General features: G+C 44.5%; 1 protein-coding gene across 2 annotated transcripts in view; it reads left to right on the top strand.

Annotated features, from left to right (window-relative positions):
- LOC142557655 (uncharacterized) overlaps positions 1-16759 on the top strand; it is a 31990-nt gene extending 15231 nt beyond the window's left edge. Inside the window, exons 2-8 of one of the 2 annotated variants that reach the window (XM_075669653.1) lie at positions 3343-3469; positions 4682-4815; positions 6486-6585; positions 8061-8263; positions 10539-10673; positions 12838-12955; positions 14632-16759. In XM_075669653.1, coding sequence (XP_075525768.1) covers positions 3343-3469; positions 4682-4815; positions 6486-6585; positions 8061-8263; positions 10539-10673; positions 12838-12955; positions 14632-14866 — 1052 coding nt within the window. In that variant the 3' untranslated portion in view covers positions 14867-16759. The remainder of the gene's footprint in view (positions 1-3342; positions 3470-4681; positions 4816-6485; positions 6586-8060; positions 8264-10538; positions 10674-12837; positions 12956-14631) is intronic. The other variant, XM_075669654.1, reaches the window with a different exon arrangement.
- The last annotated feature ends 3147 nt before the right edge of the window (positions 16760-19906 follow it).

Below are 19906 nucleotides of genomic sequence, written 5' to 3'. Positions count from 1 at the left end.
ATTCGTTAAAGCACCGCGCGAGCATAATGCGGAAGACGTGCGTTCGATTCAAATCAGCGGCAAGCACGCTTTTAATCCTCTTTCATTTCTATTTTACTTACTATTTCTACATTTCAGGTAAACGTAGCAATTAATTTCTATACGGTTTCTCTAGCTTCATTGTTTGTTCTCTGACTTCCGTTGTGGTAAAACAGACATAATGGAGTCGAGCCACTTATAACCATGTATCGCAGTCATATTGGACGCATTTGCTATATCCGAGCTTTCGCAATAACGGGACTGTCTTAAATGAAAGCGATCAATGAGATTAACGTTTGTTCTGTAAAGAAATCAGTATCAGTTTGTTCCATCGACGCGGACCTAATAACATCTGTTTCTAGGCTGTTCAGAGTAGACAAACTTGTTTTCTCAGAACAATACAGCATTTGTGTTCACAGCCCCTGTATAGGCTTCTGTTGAAGACCAGCTGATTTAGATGTGACAGTGTGTCAGGGCAGTTAGTCCTCTGTAACACCGAAGGCATCGTGCTATAATGAAAGTGATGACGACAGAGTGGGGCATACTGGATTTGCCTGTCGGTTTGCCACATCACATCATCGCAAGCAAGTTTACTTCAGGAAACATAAGACGACAAAAGACGTGCCTAAGAAGAAAGAATAAAATCAAAATAGCCCGCGCCGCACAAAGGCAACAAGGCACAGGAACAGTAAAGGACGTAACGTTCCGCACGTACAGCGTTGGCAACTTTCGAAGTAGCAGTGCGACAAACGGCCACGGAAAACTCGTCGCCTTTACGATCGCTAGCAAGGTGTCTATGGTCACCATCGAGCGCACTTACACAACCAAAACAAAACTCATAAAACACGCCCTTGTAAAACAACCCAAGCATTTGCAACATACACTTGTACGTGTTCTTGCTGTGCGCATTTCTTTCGTGCTTTTGGCGCTCAGGTTCAATGGAACGCATTTCGAAATTGTGGACTTTTAGTTTTTCAGATTGCATTGGCACTTTCACGCTAATGGTCGTTGAGTAGCGGGTTACTCCTGCTACATCTCCAGCAGTGGCTCTACAATTTTAGCGTTCGCAGAGCTCAGTACTCATATATATATATATATATATATATATATATATATATATATATATATATATATATATATATATATATATATATATATATATATATATATATATATATATAAGAGAGAGAGAGAGAGAAAGAAGGGAAGTAAAGATGACAGGCAGGCCAGCCAGGCGCACTTCCTGTTTGCTGCTCTGCGCGAGGACGAGACCATCAAATGACAATAAATGAACAAAGAAAACCCAAAGAAAGTGTTGTTTTCCTTGGTCCGTCTTTTTTCTTTGTTCATACGTTTCTTTTTTTCTTTGGATTTCTATATTTATGAGTGCACATGTGGCCAATAAAGTAACTTAGAAGTTCACGCTCGTCCGTGCAGTTCGTCCTCTGTCCTTTGTTTGATTGTTTGCTACACTAAGTCGACGGAGCACCAATTCCCCAAAATATGTGCTTTACTGAGGGTGTCGCTCCGTTAGGAGATCTAAATCAAAACTACAGTGCTTAATCAGGTCTGCTGACTCCACGAACTGCGGCACTAGCTGCGCGCTCACTTTCTCGGTTTGTGAGGCACGTGGCCACGGTCCCATCTCTTGTCATCGACAGCGACCTTGGATACAGGTGATATGACGTCGTGTGGACTAAAAGGTGCTATTCGTCATAGCGGAGGCAGATGCAATGGAGATGTTCGATAGGCTCTTCACATCCGCAACTGTCGCACGAAGGTGCGTCACCCTTCCCAACGAGGAAAATGAAAATGATGTTTTTCCTAATGCCATGGTCAGCCACAAACGACACAATAACTTTGCATTGGAGCGAGCGAGGTCTTGTGGTAACTGGAACGTCAAGGAACGGTCGATAGCTTGCAGACGACATCAAGGGACAGCAGGAGTTACCTAGAGTGATACCCACCCTCTGAGTACAAATTAGGGTACAAAACGAAAACAATGTTCAAAATGTTTAGTTGCTATAGTTGCGAACGCACTTTCTTTTCACACAGATAAAACCACGGAAGAGAACAAATAGAAGGAAAATGGCAGAATTATTGTTCTTTATTACCGCTGTGTATTGTGACCCGGACGGTCTCCGAGCACAGATGACTGCGCGCTCCTCACCATGACTCACCATGAGACCATGACTCGCTCCTCACCTACATTGTGGAATCCGGCCTAGATCTTATGCTGTAGCATAATGAGCCTAAAGCAGTCCCTGAGGCTAATATTTAATTGAAGGCGTTTATTCGATTTGATTTGATATACAAAAATCTAGCGGACTGCCTCCGAGCGACATTCACATTATATCTCTTTGATTTTCCTTATGTTTACTCAGTGCCTTCTTAACCTCTTTCTGGTGTCTTTTCAGCAGCCTTACTGCGATCTGTCCTTTTCCATTATTGTGTTAAACTGCGTGCCTTGCTCGGCTCTTTTCAGTATTTTCAAGTAAATGCTGCTGTTTTGAGTATACCCTGGATGGTTTTTTCGACGCTGGTCTCCGCGGTGTTCTCATTAGGCTGTCAGTGTGTGCTGGTGGTGTCTGCTATATACTGTAGTGTGCATTATACGACATGTATGCATTACAGGAGGTGCTGAAAACACGCCTGTGGACAATGTGGTGGTAGTTTCTCGTTTCAAAATTACGACCGCGGCTCCAAGCGCAGCTTGCTTGGCTTCAGTTTCTGCTGGTTTTGGCTCGTGGTTACTAATATGTTGAATTCCTCGGTGCCCCTGATTATTCTAGGCTCATTAGTAATTATTAAGAGCATTTTAACAACCTAGCTTAACTACATCTTTGCCTTTACTGTAGATTTAATCTTTTTTTTGGCTGAGCACGGGATTGGTGGTTCATTTTCTAGCTACGGCTGGTGCATTTCCATGAAGGCGAAATGCAAAAAGAAAAGAAAAAAATAGCACTCGCGTACTTCGATTTAGGTGTACAATAAGGAACCCCAGGAGGTAAGACATAATCGAGCACTCCTTATAACTCACTGCGCAGTTTTGCGACGTTAAGCCACACAATTGATTTGACTGTCCATTTGAAGCACGAGAATGGAAATTTGCGGCTTTCTGTGTGTCCGTATATTTGTGTGACGTCGTCTTCTTAATCAACAGAGCAAGTTGGGAAAGTTGGTAGGTTAACATTTTTGAGTATGCGTGCAGCGCGACACAGGCTAGGGACAAGGAACGGACGACAAGAAATGGTCGTTTGCTCGCCTTTTACCTTAAAAAGAGATTAGCATTTAAAGCATGTCGTCATCATCCGATATACGCAGGCGTTCTGCCGGCCATGGCCCAGACGTGCAGCTTGGAGCGATCGGCTCAGTGCCGCGACGACCTCATGAGGCAAGTACGGCAGGAGAGCCGCAGCTTCAGGGGGCAGGAGATCGCCAACCTCTGCAGGTGAGCATTACACACGTGCTCTCTTTTTCTTGATTTTGCTTATGGCAATGACCCCACGAAGCAAGGGTCATATTTTCAAACGACCCCATGGCTTAGACGCCGCCGTGTCGCCATTATCAATGGGATCGGCCACTCGGTGCCACTCACGATAAGAAACAAAGAATGCGAAATGAAAGCTAACATTACAAAACACAGGCTCAGGGCTCGTATTCGTTAATGCTGGAGTACACGTACAAGAGTGTTTCCTCATCGACCACACTCTATCTAAGATAATTATCCGCGTGATAACGAGACGATCAGCGTGGTGAAGTCAATCACTGGAGGCCCTCAAGAGAAAGTGATGCTGTGTAACGATGCCTTTCGTTTGATTCTACCCATTTCTTATCATCCACTGTCCGTGACCGGCGGATTAGGAGAGGGGGGGGGGGCACCCATCGGACCACGTAGGCTATGAATCGTGATAAGGCGTAGCACTGTAATACAATCATTGCATTATCTCCACCCTGGCTACTACGCAATTACGTATATAGCGCTAGGTTAAGAAAGCTCCAGCTACCACACTTTTCGTAGGTGTCAAAAGACAAAAGTTTAGGTACATGGAACCGACGAGAGCTATTGGTGTTGGACGTTGAGATAATACAGGCCGAACGATCATATAATTTGGCTAACAGTGCACTTACACGACAACAGAAATATAAAGGTAAGAACACACATGTTTCACTGTTTCAGTGAGATATAAAGTCACAATATTCGAGGGCGAGCAAAAAAAAATGAATAAAAAATAAATAGACAATATTCCCCAGCAGGGAACACAGCAGCTACACGAGAAATCAAAGCGAGCCATAGCTGCAGCAACAAATATAAAAATTAATTCATAAAATGATTTTAGTTTACGTTTGAACCGAATGACAGAAGCAAATTTTTTAGTTTCTGCATTCAAATGCCACCAGAAGGATATGAAAGAGAAAATTATTTTATTTCTACCGTAATTCATTTTTATCCTTGAGATTTTACACCTTGCCAGCAACCTAGTCATGTGGTTGTGAAACTGAACAGTGAAATGAACAGCGCAAGCTTAGCCGAAGAACAGGACTCCCACACTGTTGTCAACGTAAACAGCGCTCCTGATGACGATCCTCAACGCGCTTAACTAACGCGCCCAAACCTTAACGCCTTCAAGTTACTGAAGAAGTCGCATTCGCGGCAATGCAGATCTGCCCGGGACAACATGGCTTGCCTGATGTGGCACTCGGCCAACTGCCAGTCCAGAGATCAGCAGGACAAGAGTGGCGACGTCATCCTGTCTGCGAAGTCCTTCCTGGACCGATCATGTGATCTCGACGGAGGTATGCGTCGCATTTCCTCTTAGTTCTTGTTTCGCGGCGTGTGATCTTATTGTTGAAAGCGTGAAAAGGTAATGAACATGCAGGTGAGCACCTCGCTGCTCGCGGTTCGCTCATAACTGACAGAGTACCTGTTGTATTGAACATAATGTGACGTAACTGAAAAAAAAGAAAGAAGGAACTAGAGGTTTTTCGCATGAAGCTGCGCCTGAAAGGATTTGCTAAAATAAGTATACATTTCTTTTACACTCCATGCCGTTGTCGTATACTCGCGAGCAAAAGTTTGGAAATCATGGCATCAGGAAAACAAATTGAATTTGCACGCGAATGGCATGCGCGTGTCAACATGACTTGGCGTTCCTTGACAGAAGAACAGCGAGCGGAGGGGGTAGAAAGGAAGGAAACGCGTGCAACACTATAATGCCGATTATTGCTAGGTGACAAGAGATGTTCCGAAGAGTGCTAACATCTTTTAGTGTGTAGGGTTGCAATGCGGGCTCGTTCGTATGTCATCCTCGAGTACTGTTGTAGCGCAAGCAAAGCGAGGAGACAAGAACAGCGAATGAGCGCATTATCTGTGTTTTCGCGTGGCCTTCTCATGCACTCGTCTTCGTTTGCGTTACACTAATGTTCCAAGTTGGTCCACGGGCTCCCATTATGAAAGCGCTGACTTCCGGAAGTCTGTAGCCACTGTCAACGCTCATATAACATTTCTGCCATCCCCTCCTTTGTCTTAAGCGCCATAATAGTCTGCAGTTTCACCAGGTGAGCAATTGTTACCTTAGACAACTTCTATTAAACGTAACTGTGTCTTTCTGGCTTGTTAAGATGTAACTGCATCTCAGTGGCGTGAATTTCAACTAGCTGTATTCTTCAATTATTGTGCCTTATTAGGAAGCGTTTTTATCTTTTCGATTAACTGGCGTAATTTTATGAACGCGTTGCATGAAACTAAAAGGTCTCTTTCTTACTATATTTGAAGTCTCTCTTATTGTGTATTTCATTTTTCATTCTCATAAATTTGCAATATACGTTTCAAAGGCATAAATACAAAAGGAGATCACACAGGCAAGAGCCTGAATGCGAGACCTTCTGTTAATACGCGCATCAAAGAAAAATAACTATAAGTTAACGGGATCAGGTGATTCAGAATAAGCTAACATCACCCAACACAATAAACTTGCAATGAACGTAACAAAGAACTTAAAATATTAACCAATAAACCATAGATAGCTTAAATAACACAAAATTTAGAAAAGTGAACGATCTATTCTACAAATATGAACGCAAATTTCTCCTGATTCAATCAACGGAACCTTCATTTATACTGATTTCAACGCGTTACTTCATACTGTTAACAATGCATTTTCTTCTGTATTCTATGTATTTACTATCTGCCTTGTAAAAAGGGGATTCTGCCGTGCATTTCAAATAAGGAGCGTACCCGTTCACCGGTTTTTTTTTTCTTCTTGAACACCCTTCTGGTTTCTTTATGGAAGCAGGATGAAAATTAGTTGGAAATTACACGCATTTGTAGTCACCTAAAAGCAGTACTGTGCTCTGCGTGAGCACAGTGTCAATGCGCAGTCAATTCTCTGTGTTCAAGGTGACATTCAAACGTGCGTGTGCAATGTTAAAGGAATGTTTACGAGCAACGTTCCGCGCATGCGCAGGCTGGCGCGTGAGCCGCTGCTTCCAGTACGACGACGTGAAGCAGTGCGAAGCCAACTTCGTGGCCGGAGGCAAGACGTCCATCGTCACCGACTCGTGCAGGTGAGCGCGGCGCCGACGGCGGGTGGCCAACGCCCATCCCCGACTGCTTCGACCATTCTTCGCGTTTGCACAACCACGGCGATCTGCGGGGGGAGGCGCTGTACGTGGCTTCGAGTGTCCGTGAGCGGACGTTCATCTTGGGCGGCGTTCGTCACGGAAACGCTTTTATATTCCAAGGACAGAAGCATTCCTTTTCTCTGAGACCTTCTCTCACTGAGTAATCTCTTCTTCCCACCCCGCATACCGTGAGCCCGCTTCGCGAGTGTCGGCAGACATCGTTCCAAAGCTCAAGAATTGATTAGCCGTACTCTCTATAGCAGCTCCTTTTCGAACAATTATCTCCCGTCTCAGCATAGCTGAGAGTGCACACAAATAAGCACTGCAGGCCTTGGTAAGGCAAGGCGTTCACACTAAGAGGGAGACCTTGTCGGTAACCTTGTTCGAGGCTGAGGTTTCCAAAGTTAGCCCACTGTTGTTCACTGCGCCGTTTGTTGTTTTTTGTACGAAACATTTGAAGAATTTCGCCTTTGATATTGTTATTGCGGTGAAATTTATTGAGCAAACTTGGGCATGGCGTCGGCCACTCGTTGAATGAGTAAAACATGACGGTTCAAGCGGTCGCGGTTGGTTATGAAATGATAACATTGTATTCAAGCGTTGTTCAAACAGGATCGAAGAGAAGAAAACTGTGTTTTCTAGCAATGCGTTCCACGCATCACCTTGAATGCCGCTTTATTTCGTCAGAGTTGTTTCCAGGGATATGAACATACGGGGCTCATATGTGCGGTGGCGCACTCCATAGTGCGCGAGAACATACTGTAACGCCATCTCGCGGAAGGGCCCCTCTCATGTGGCATGCAGGATACAGTCGTGGACTCGTGGGATGTTGTTCACGGGACATTCGAAGCTGCGACATGTGAAAAAAAGGCTGTACTACCTCCTATCGATTCATGTGTCTGTTCTGTGTGCCCGTCTTTATGAGAAGTAACCTTTCTGTGTGACTTTACATTAACCGGATATTGTCCCATTACATAGGTCGGTATATTCATTCACGAGAACCAATTCATACTGGCATCGCACTCATTTTACCGACGTGGCATAGGGTGTGATTGAGTAACGAAGTGTGTAAGTGGGAGTTTGTCTGAATGGGATTGAGTGCCGGTGAATCTGAGCGCGCGTGAGTATGAAGAGAAGCGAGTGCCAGATAGCATGAACGTCGGCGAAACTCAGTGACGGTGTGGTTGAGTGGACGCCGGTTCGAACGTGCATAAATGGGTGCTGGTAGGAGGGAGTTAAAGCGGGTATGAACGCGAGCCAGTGTTAGAGAGCACGCGTGAGCGTGAGTAGCCAGCGTGAGTATAAGTTGCTACGAGTGTGAGTGGATACATTGCCCGAAAAAAAAAATATTGACGAGTGAGCACGAGTGAGTGTCCACATACTGCGCCAACCTGTGCCCCATTGTGTGCCTGGTGCAGGAGCTACGTCGCGTTCAAACGGTGCGTCAAGGACGTGGCGGGCCGTCGGTGTTCGGTGGAGGAGGAGCGCCAGCTGTCCTCCTACCTGGTGGACCGGGCGCGGGAACTCAGCTGGCAGTGCGGTGCCAGTTCGGGAGAGGCCCGGGACGTACACAGCATCTACCGGTCGGGGTCCCCTAGCGGATACGCCCCCTACACGCAAGGTATGCGCGATTACCACGCACGCCGTCGAGGATACGCCGCGAAAGACGGCGAAGACGTGTAGCGTAACTGAATCACTACAAAGTGTGCCCTACAATACCACTCGAAATTCTAGTTGCCAGTGTAACACCAGCGAAATGTTGATGGTGATTAATGTCAATTGGAAGAGTACGAACGGAGAACAGGTGTGATTGACTGAATGGTTTTCCTTCAACAATTACAACAAGTGCCATAATTTAGCAGTTAAAACACCCTTTGCCATTTAAATACCAGTTAAAGGTTGATGCCCGCTAAGAAAAGTTATCAGCTCAAGAGTTAATTTCAGTTAATTATTCAGCTCATGTAGCCATCATCGAAGAATATTTCTCACATTTCATGTGACGAAAGGCATAATGCCGGAAACGTTGCCCGTTTATCAATAACGTAAATAAATTGTAATTATCTGTTATTGTTCTCTTGTTCTCTTGTTAGTAGCCATTGTTAGCGCCTGTCAGGCATATCGGTCCTATATATTTGTATTTATTCACTTTAGAAAGAGGAAAAAAGAAAGAAATGTCCGGTGCTTCACTTTTTCCAAACAGGCATGTCAGGGTATATGCTTGTGTCTCCAAGTACAGTACGTGCATATCTAAACTGTAGCTTGAAGTCCTAGCTACCAAAATGACTAGAATGCAAGAGAGAGCTTCTTAATGTCGCTATTCAACACGCGATTCCAGCGGAAAAATTGAGTTTTACTGAACCCTCACTGTTGTTGACTGACTGTTGCGGGGTCATCGCTTCACTCCTGAAGACGAGAGATTTGGAATGGATGTGCTATTTCAGAGCTTTTATAAGCTTCCCGAATTATTTGGGAATCTCATTTTCTTATTGCTTGCTGTTTCTTCTTACTACACAGCGTTGCATAGTATTTTTTTTATTGCAGCGTCTTATTCCACTTTGTAAAACATGCTCGTGCGGGAGATAAAATGACGACGCAGAGCTCGAGAACGGGGACACTTCGCACTTTCTGGACATATTGAATTGAGCGACAATGTTGAATGGTGTTCAGCTATTGTAATATTCGAGCTTGTTATGGCTAGCCATCTTCCTACCTGCGTGGGCTACTATACTGAAGAAGCTGTTACGTCACTTCGTAGCTGTAATATATAGCAACGCGGTTCATCTCTAAAGACAATGTCCAGTATCCTGCAGCACATTTTTGTCGCTTTCAGACACTTTTTTTTCTGAAACCTCAACGCACAACGTTGAAAGTGAGCAGCCAGCAGTGAACAGTGAGAAAGTGACCATGGGTCTAGGCTTAAAAAACCGACGTCTATTTCGTTCTTTCTTTGTTCAGTGGGTACGACAGCAAGCTTCTGTAGTACCCACTTATGCTTTGTTCCCAGGCATCGACGAAAATGATGCCCGTAAATGTCCCTGTACCACTGTAGAGATAAGTGTTGAGGCAATAGACAAAGCTTCCATTTGCTCACACACTTCATGCTAAAATTTATAAAAGAAATGTCGCAGTGTGTCTGCGTTAAATGGCGCCTACCTATCTTTCGTTGTAGAGTGAGCGCTAATTTTCAGTCGCAATAAAACAAATTAACCTTGGGGAGCTATCACAAACTTACGACATGTTCATTGAGAGCGCTATGCTTCTACAAAGAGTGTGATGTAATTTGAGTAGGCAGCGTCTTCAAGTAAGCCCAAATTTATGCACAAGATGCAGTTAAAAAGGCTGCCTAACATCTCCACATTCAATAAACCCACATTCCCGTTTTGCCTTCCTGTTCTACACATGCAATCACATTGGTTTTATTGGATATAGATATTGGATATACATGTTGAATATGGGGTTACGGGGGCTTGTTTTCTGTGTTGTTTTATTTGCTTTTAGATTAGGCCGTTAACATTTCTCAATTACAGAAATTTAGCGTAGCGGAGACGTATACCGGAATACAGAAAGATGCACCAGAAAGCGAGAGTACCGATGGTGCCATCTTGTGGCCCGTTTTCAAACAATGCATGCGAGACCCCTTTTCTTTTTTTGAGATGACCTACAGCATTTCGCTTACTCGCTGGCGCAAACATGCCGATAGCGACGATGACCGTCTTACGAAACACTTTTATATGGCATTATGTTTGATCACCAGTTTCACGATACGTCGCTTTCTGTACTCCGGTGTGCGTCTGGGGGTGCCCGTCTCCGCTACGCTAAAGCTCGCCAATATTAGTGCCTGCATGCTCGCACGGTGCCCGCATGTGCATGACCTGTGACCCCTTGACCCGTCCCAGCCCCGGCCTACTACCCTCCTCGGTACCTGGGGACCTCCTCCACGAGCCCCCCGCTGCCACTGGCACCTCTGCACCGATACAATTTCTCGGCCGTTTCCGCTTCCTCGCCCTCGTCTAGGGCGTCTTCCAACGAGGGTACGCTGCTGTTTACACACACCGCACCACCACCACTTCCCACGTGCTTTCTGTGCGAGCAGCTAGCTCACTCACGCTGTCACTCGGCCTTGTTCAGTTGCCGCACCATCTTTTCCTTTGATTGTGAAGTCTCATACTGTTTCACACTAAGATTATAATAGCTAGAGGGAAATGTGGTGCTGAAATCGTTCATCTACTATTGGAATCGCAGGCAGTGTACTAATCGTTTGCGATATGGCATGGATTCGTTAAAAAAAAAAAACGTTCAAAATATTTTTATCGTCATTTGCGATTCAATTGAGTGCCGTTATGTAGCTTCTTTAAAGCCAGTTAAGTTCTGCTGACGCACCTAAGTGCTTTGCATTGAAAATGAATTCATCTCATTGCGAAATTTCCGGTGTTAAACATCACGATACATTTATATATCTGCGCTGTCAAGTCTAGATTGTACGTATTTCGTCAGAAATGCTCACCATGGATAATTATTTGCTGTATTGGGAACAAGTACATTTGTTTGTAATCTTCTGAAGATACATCGAATGGTAGAGACAGTGAATGGTAAACGAGACCTGTTTATCGAATTCAATATGACAAAATGAGCTTGAAGGAAAGCAACGTAACAACCTCGAGACCATTTTAAGCCAGAAGCACCAAGCTCAGGCAAATTCATTTGTACTGCCTAATGTTCCCACGCTGGATTAACAGCCAACCTGCCGACGCCCGCAGACGCTACCACCAGATTGCCAACTACTATGTTTAGTGTGAAACTCCATGATGACACCCTTTGTAGAAATTTAGAGCACGCGCTACATTATATGATCGTCTCTTCCGCAAATGTCACTGCACTCTAAAAAAAAAAATTATACCTTTTGGAGCTTATCTTGTCCCCAAACAATAATCATCGTCTATCTTTCACGCGTTTTCTTTCATTAACACTTTGCGCTGCGCAACTTTCTTGTCAAGAACGATATGTCATGCTGATGCGCTTAATTACAGCCTGAAGGGCACACACACATGCGCATGTAATAGCATGTACACGTGATGACGCCCTTCGAGCTGTCATTAGGATGTATCAACTCGCCGAGCAACAAGTTATGCTGCTACGCGCATTCCTTTCGTGACCTACAAGTATCGGGCGTGCAGCGTTGAAGAAACAAAAGGCATGCAATATAAATAACGATCTTTTGCTTGTTTCGGGACAGGATAAACCATAATAAGGGTGTCCATTTTTCTAACAGTGTTTGTCAGCTTTCACTTCTGTATGCACTCATTTCAATTGATTTGTTTCACAGTAAGAAAAATGACGTTCATTTGTGAACATGTATCAACAATAAAAAAAGAAGAAAATTATCTTCATCAGTATTACGCACTGTTCGAGCAAAATTTCCCCGCCTTGTAAATGATGAGAAGCGGCAAATTCCGTGTTCTAGTTCTGATTGCCGCGTGCCCTACCCCTATGATGACTCACGCGAAAACGCGTCATTGTCGTTTGAGGCACGACCTCTGACAACTGGCGTTCCCGCTGTCGAGGTCGTGCGCTCGATTTCCAGTCGCTGAGGCCACTTCCGATGGTGGCGCAATGGCAAGGTGTATGTGTACGCAGATTAACGTGCACATTAAAGAATACAAAGAATCCTGGGTGGTATAAATGAATCCAGAGCCTTCCACATAGCTTCTCCCTTAGCTCGCAGCACAGCAGTAAAAGCGCATTTTACTTTATGAGCTTTGCACACTACATCATCCTGATTGCCTCCTTACATATACGTGCTTTCTTTTTTTTCTGCCCAGCTTTGCGCCAGTATACCACCATGTCTGCATATATTCTGCCTTAATGTGCGCAAGAAAGAAACCAATTTCGACAAAACCTTTTACCACTACTATGTGCTTTCAGCAATTCGTGCTAGATTCCAGTTTACTTCAGCTCATTTCGCAGGCCCAATAATTCATTATCTTGCTTAACGATACCTAAAATCATTCTCCGTTGCAACACTGTAACCAACACATTTATTAAAGCAACCAGCGTAGCTCGCACAATTGTCAAACAGGTATCTTTTAGTCAAAAGCATGTACGTGTATCACGGACCGTATTTAGATAAGTGCCGCGAATGTTTACCTTAGCCTTGTCCCTCAACACGGATGCCACTTGTTTCTCCACGTGCGACAGATTCGTACTGCATGCTTCGTGCCAGCGAGTACATCCAAGACTGCTCCAGGGAGCACCAGAAGCGACAGTACAACGCCAGAAGGTATCACTCGGACGACCGAGTAAAGGAGACTTGCTGGTGAGTTGCAGCTTGTCCTCATAATGCACGCTGGCCGGGGCATTAGATCAGCTCGCATGACCTATGTATTGACACGTGTGCTTATATATATCCTTTTCCCATATTTTACACCCCGTCGGTTAACAAGTCCTCTGCATGCCCCATGAAGGAAGGAAATAAGCTATAGCAGGAAGCGATATGTCATGCAGCCAGCTTTAACCAGCGTCCTCTCTGTGAAGCCATTCCCTTCGTTTTTCCTCTTTCAGTATAAGCCCAACAAGTGACGTCTGAACCTAAGCGTGTGGGCAGGATATGTCTGGTTCCCGGTAGTTTTTAATCGACGTGCACTTGTTCGGCTGCTGTGCCGTAGCTCTGCCCGCAGAATGGGAGCATTAAAACGGCTGCTGTGTGCTATGACGTGACGATCACGTTTTGGGCCGACTCGTCCGGCTTCAGTCGCGTTGCGCAATCTCCCTTCTAGTCCTTTCCTCCCATCATGTTCTACTAACTTAGATGAGTACTGATATGATACGCCGTTTACTTTTCTTTCTTTATTGCACTAATATAAGGTCCGAGAGCTCTAAACTCATCAAAAATTGCTGGCAAACGTTGGAGCGCCCTAATTAATTTACTATAATGCATGCCCCAGGGTTTCGGTGCCGAGGATATGGACCGGCGTCATGACGTCACTATGCACTAGCTCGCTCAGTTCCGTCGATCACTACCTCTTGGAAAAGTCATGCATGACGCCAGGGGCATTTCTACAGAAAGTGACTCGAATGTATCGGAAGGTCAATAGAAACCTAACACAATTTCTGTAGCTTATTTTGTAAGGGACGGCTGCTGCTGTACACGCTAGCGCAGATATAAGAAATGCGCGCATTAGCCTTGTTTATTATATTTTCTGATGATGACAGTCATCATACCCAGCCCTGTTGAAGCAACATTAGCAATTTCATGATAACGCAACGACACTGTCGATGACGAAACTACATTCAGTACCAGGCTTCATATTTGCCAAGTGTCTTCTTTTTAAGTGCGAGTAGTTCTTGGTATAGATTCTACAACTTCGAAATTGTGTCAGTACTCTTATAACTCATTTACACCATGTAGGGCAGCAAACCGGAAGCCCACCTATTTGCCCTTCCTCTCTTTGCTTTCTCTCTATCTCCCACTTGTCACCGTCACAGTGACCATTATATTTGGAGCAGCAACGCGCATCATTTTCGATAACAGGTTACTCGTAAAATATGCGGAAGGCTAGCCTTCCAAACATGATGGATGTATCTACGCTTGGGAGGGTTAGGTAGATATTTCGAGCGTGACCGCTAGTGACAACAGGGAATCTTGTCCTTCCCAGTGCGACGGACACCTGTATACTGTACGGCTAAAAGGTATTCTTCGTGTGCATGCCAACCTAGAAAGGACCGTATTAGTGTTCCAGCTCTGATCAAACATAAGACAAGGTATGAACATGCGAGCGTTGGACTTTGCTAACAGATCTGAACAGGACTCGTCGCGACAACAGCTACTTTTATCTTTCGAAACAGGAGAAATAGGGCTATAAATGTGGCTTTAAAAATTACGCACTATCGGTCAGCTAAAATTAGCTTCACTGCCTTGGATACATTGTACTTACTAGACTATCTGTTTTTCCTCTTTCTCATCCTGGCGATGCACTCTTCGTACGCTCGCAGCGCCACACTAGCCTACCGGGAATGCATCAAGGTGGTGCTCCACGACCAGTGTCGAGACGCCGGCAGCGCGGTCATCGACAACATCCTCTACCAGCAGACCAGGGAGCTCGACTACGAGTGCAGGGACTTCAACGCGTACCGCTGTAGCGGCTGCATCGCCAAAACCTCCGGTGCCATGCTGCTGGCCGCCGTAGCACTGGTCCTGGTTCGCACCGTCGCCTTCGGCAGCAGCTGAGCACGCACCGGCCTGGTTATAATAGTCCACGCTGGAAGATGTGCACTCTGGGACGCTGTGGGCAAACATCCGCCGTTGTGCTTAGGGCCACACGAGTCGATCGAGTCCGGGCTTGCACGTTGTACTGAATGTTGCCCAGCTAACAGAGACAGGTATAAATGGTCGTTCCCTGCATACCGCTGGCTCACCCTCGCTCAAACTACACGCATACCTACACTTTCGCAGCGAATTAGGTTTACTATGTTTCGACGCATACTTGTGCGTTCCGTGTAGAAGAAATCTCGCGCTCGGTGTCTGGTATAGTAACAGTCATAGTGACAGATGTCGTAACCATTCCTACCACTGCAAGCGACAATACATGGCAACGCAACGGCGCATGCCAGCGACGTGAAGTCGTGGTTCACCCAGGACGAAACAAGCACGTCCTGAACCCAAACACGACGCTGAACGAAATAAACTGTGACTGACACGTCTAACCAGAATTTCGGTACTATAGAGCCAGCCCGTTTATGCCGGTACAATCAGTTATACCTTCCTCTCTTGTTTACGCAACAGTCTCCACGCACACACACGTTCTCTCTCTTCTCAACCTGTCGCCTTCCCATCCTATTGCATCGTATTTTTTGAGCGCATTAGGCAGCGCTGCGTAATCTACTGCCGCTTTCATAAGCGCTGATTATGTCCCTCCCTCACCAGAAGAAAAAAAAAAGTTTGTGCCAGTTAACCAGTCGTGGCGAAAATTTTGAACTCGGCTTCTGTTATGTCTTGATGACAACCAGAGACTTTCGTATTGAGGCCCATAATACCTTGGGTCCTGTGTGAATCACCTCTAAGCCTGTCTCTAGCGAGTTTGTTTCTCCAAGAGCCTGTACACGTATAGGCACACTGACGCATTTACAGCCCAAAATAAATGTCGACGCAAAGCAGACGAAGTTCCAGTTACGTGCCGCGATGTCCTTGGAAGAGATTTTTCACACGACGAAAAAAAAAAACATACAAGGCGTGTATTTTATCCATAGCGTCACTATTTAACTTCGCCTTCTTTAACGCGACAAATAATCGCGGTTTTTTATCAAAAACAACTTGGCCAAATTACTTAAGAATTACATACAGTATATTTGTTAAGGCGAGTCTATTATGACGTGGTAAATTTCGTCAAGATAACCTGGCATTCTGCGCGTCGTCGTAGTATTTTTCATCTACATGACCGGTAATAATTCTGCACACACGTGTAAAGACATCCGCCCCCCTTCCTCCAACAGCGGGCAGAACTTAAAGCCCCAAGCAAAACAGGTTTACAACACATTGTTATGGTAAATTCTGCTGCATGCAGAAGTATAAACGTTTGCGTGAGAACATGCATGAGCGCATGCTATACATGTGGCCGTAAAGGAGTTCTTTTTGTGATAAAAATGCCTGGGTCGCAATGTGTATCGTAAGTAGAAATATGCGCCTTCGTTCAGAATATCATGTTTGTGTACACTGTATCTACGCTATTCCGTATGGAGGAGATTTCGGTCGTTCATGAGAGTGATTCGGCCGACCGTATGTGCCTTGAATGCCGTTTTATATGTCATATCACACTTAATCGTTGTACGGGTGAATGTGAAGTTAGCGTTTGACATGAAGGTTATTATGCGCATCTCAAGTCATGCAGCAGAGATCTCGGCGTGTTGTCGGAAGGCTAAAACGTGATCGAATAATCTCGCAATCTTTATCTCCATATTTGTATTAATTGATTGATTACAGTTGACAAAAATAGAAAGAGATTAACGGGTTTAGTAGTGAAACATGCCAGTGTCAAATTATCAGGTGTTCGCCCGTATCAGCGATTGACCGGCGACAAGACTATGCAGCGTAGAGAATTCGCACAGCTGTGCATTTCGTTATATATATATATATATATATATATATATATATATATATATATATATATATATATATATATATATATATATATATATATATATATATATATACACGCACACACCAGTACAGTTAGAACAGCCAACGCAACCTCAGTCTGGAAGATTTATGTTCTAGAGCAACATATTGGGCTAGCTGGCATTGCATAATTTTTCTGTGAAGCGCGAACTTGTCTACCGTTAAGCGTTCGCACTTCACACACATGCACACACACAAATAAAATTACGATAGTCTTTTCTTTCTCACTCAAATCGACCACAATCGGCAATACTTCGATCTTTCCTCCTTAAATATCATCAGCTCAGGCGTTTCCTTTATTGCTGAAGTTCTAGCCGACCACCACCCTTTTTCATTGTTTCGTCTTTTTTACCTTATCTACAGCCTTATCTCCAGTCATGATTCACCAACATTGCGCCCTTTTTCTGTCATGCACATACCCATCACGTTGACGATAGCCGCTTGGGCATTAATTATCAGCGGTGTCCTTTCACTCTCTTATCACCGACGACAACACAGCGTACTTCTTTCGGTTTGCGTTTATCAAAGTGGATGCTTGACCACCCTCGTTATGGTATTCAACGCCGTGGAAACTCACGCGTGACTGTTTTGTACATACTGATAGCGCAGAGCGTTGTGCGATAAATATTTTTTTTACAGTGTTTCACCTCTATATACATGTTGTTTACTGAAGGTGTTTTTGTAACGGTTGTTTTATCCGAGCCAATAAACGCAATGAAAACTCCAACACTGGCATCTCGTACGTTGACTGTGTGTGACGCTGTTGGTGAGAGCAGTGCTCTCCCATTTCGCCGTTGTTCTAACAGTGTACTGTTGTCGCGTTGCTAATTCAATGTTGTCGTTTTACTACAGTGTTAGTGTCATCTTATTTTACAAAACATGATGTATGACACGAGGCTACATATAAGCGTTAGAAGGCACATCGAGTGATAAATAGCAGGATATTGATGACAATTATGATAATCACGATTTTAACGAGCCTCAAATCTCATTGTTATACGCTCCTCTTTCTCCCGACACGTAGCCACAGAAAAGGCCTAGCCAAGAAGTTACCTCAGGTTGCGAAAATGAATGTTGCTGCACATGAAAACTTAACTTGGCTTTAGCACGACAGGGAAAAAGAATAATTGTGTTATTAGCCGGTATCAATAAAAAGAAAACGAGCAACCTAAAGCCGTATATTAAGAAAGCCAACATTTCTACACATGTGCGTGCCTTGTAATCCGTAGACACTATTGAATTTGAATTACGCGAAAGGAGTCGCCTCAACCTTGCAACGAGAGCCTGCGACTCAAGATCCAGCTCTGCACAATTTGACGTGGACAAAGCCATTATGTGCATTTAGTAATTACGTTAGTCATCTGCCGCTCCGACATTGTTTGGCGTACATTATGACGTGGTCGTACAAGCTGCCCTCGCAATTAGATGCGGCAGGAAACGCAGCGCGAAGAGAAACGGCAAAGCGTTTCTCTCTATAGGCGGGAGGAACGTCTTGCCATCACAGTGAAAAGGAGCGAGCAATTTTGTGTCATCCACACTGCCACACTTTCGCACTATACAAGTGGAGGCATTTTCTTTCGACCTCATTAGGTGACCAATCATGCAGTTTCCTGCCGACTATCATGCCTTCTCGCGAGATAAGGAAGGTCATAGTGACCCAGTTGAAAGTGGGACTCGATGAAGCGTCACTCCTCGAAAGAAGTTAGTCATGTAGGGTAAATAATAATAATAATAATAATAATAATAATATTAATAATAATAATAATAATAATAATAATAATAATAATAATAATAATAATAATAATAATAATAATAATAATTAAACACTGCACGTGAACCTTTAATTCGTTGAACTAAGTTGTCACTAGTTGTGTCAGTTGAACACCAGTTGCACACTAGACTCTTTCTGCACCATTTCCCTGTACGTGTAGATATGTTTTATAACTACATTATTGCAGCTTTTTTGCTGCTTTTTAGTAGTATCAACAGATATTAGGGCTTGTTGGTGTAACATTTTGTAGTTTTTGTTTTCCTGCAGCGCAAATAGCACAAGGACGTGGAAGAGAAACGGAGACACACACGGCGCCTGTGTGCATCTCTGTTTCTGTTCTACGTCCTTGTGCTGTTTGCGCTACACGAAAACAAAAACAAAAAAGTGCAAGATTTTAATACTAGCATCCAGCCACTACCGTTTATCACTTTTTGCAGAGAGCCAATTGGTCCAGCCAGTTGTTGCATCGGTCGCCAGTGAGTATTTAGTGAGGTATTTAGCAGAAGATTATTTAAAGAAAATACGGGAGGGCGTTTGGTATAGGTGCGATCACCCCCCTCTCCTCCCTGACGTACCTGACACCTCGCAGTGCCGTTAACTTAGAGGGAAAGTCGCTGTATTTCGGAAGTTTCCAGACATTCTAACCAGCAGTTGGCATTCTTGGAGTCTTAGCAACTTTCCCAGTGACTTTTTCTTGGGCGAGTTAAATAGCAAGTCGATTGCCCTGGTAAGATTAAATTAAAATCTGCGGTTTTGAGGTATGCCGTCGTAGGGGGACTGCCGATTAATTTTGGCAACCTGTGGTACTTTAACGTACATCTAGGTATAAATATACGAGCGGTTTTTTAATTTCGCCCGCATCGAAATGCGGCTGCCACGACCGGGATCAACCAGTCGACGTCGAGCTCGGCAGCGCAACGCTATAGCCACTAAAAGCTACCGCAGCGGGTCCTGGGGTGCTATGCAGGATGCGCCGAGTTTGGCGAAACTCGGGATCTTCACGAGCTCTGGCGACACCCCAAGATGGAAGCACAAATGGTACCGAGACACAGTTTATCTTTCGACAAGCCTCCAGTTTCATTGGTTTATCTAGATTCACTCTGGGTGGCTATCATTCCTTGGGCGTTGCCTTCTGGGCGGTCGACAAACTGGGGCTCACGTGATCATACCGTCGGTGCATGGTCGCGCCTTCTTTCACTTGTTTGTCGTTCCACCGAGTGCATTACACGCACAAGCGAGTTATAAAACAAATGCATTTAATACAATATTATTAGTTAGTTTGACGTGGTTTAAAAGCATTTTAAAGCTTACAAGATGTACACTGA

The sequence above is a fragment of the Dermacentor variabilis genome, chromosome 9 (assembly GCF_050947875.1).
Source record: "Dermacentor variabilis isolate Ectoservices chromosome 9, ASM5094787v1, whole genome shotgun sequence".
Lineage (NCBI taxonomy): Eukaryota > Metazoa > Arthropoda > Arachnida > Ixodida > Ixodidae > Dermacentor > Dermacentor variabilis.
Note: the sequence above shows the minus strand (reverse complement) of the source record. Positions and strands in the feature narration are given on the sequence as shown.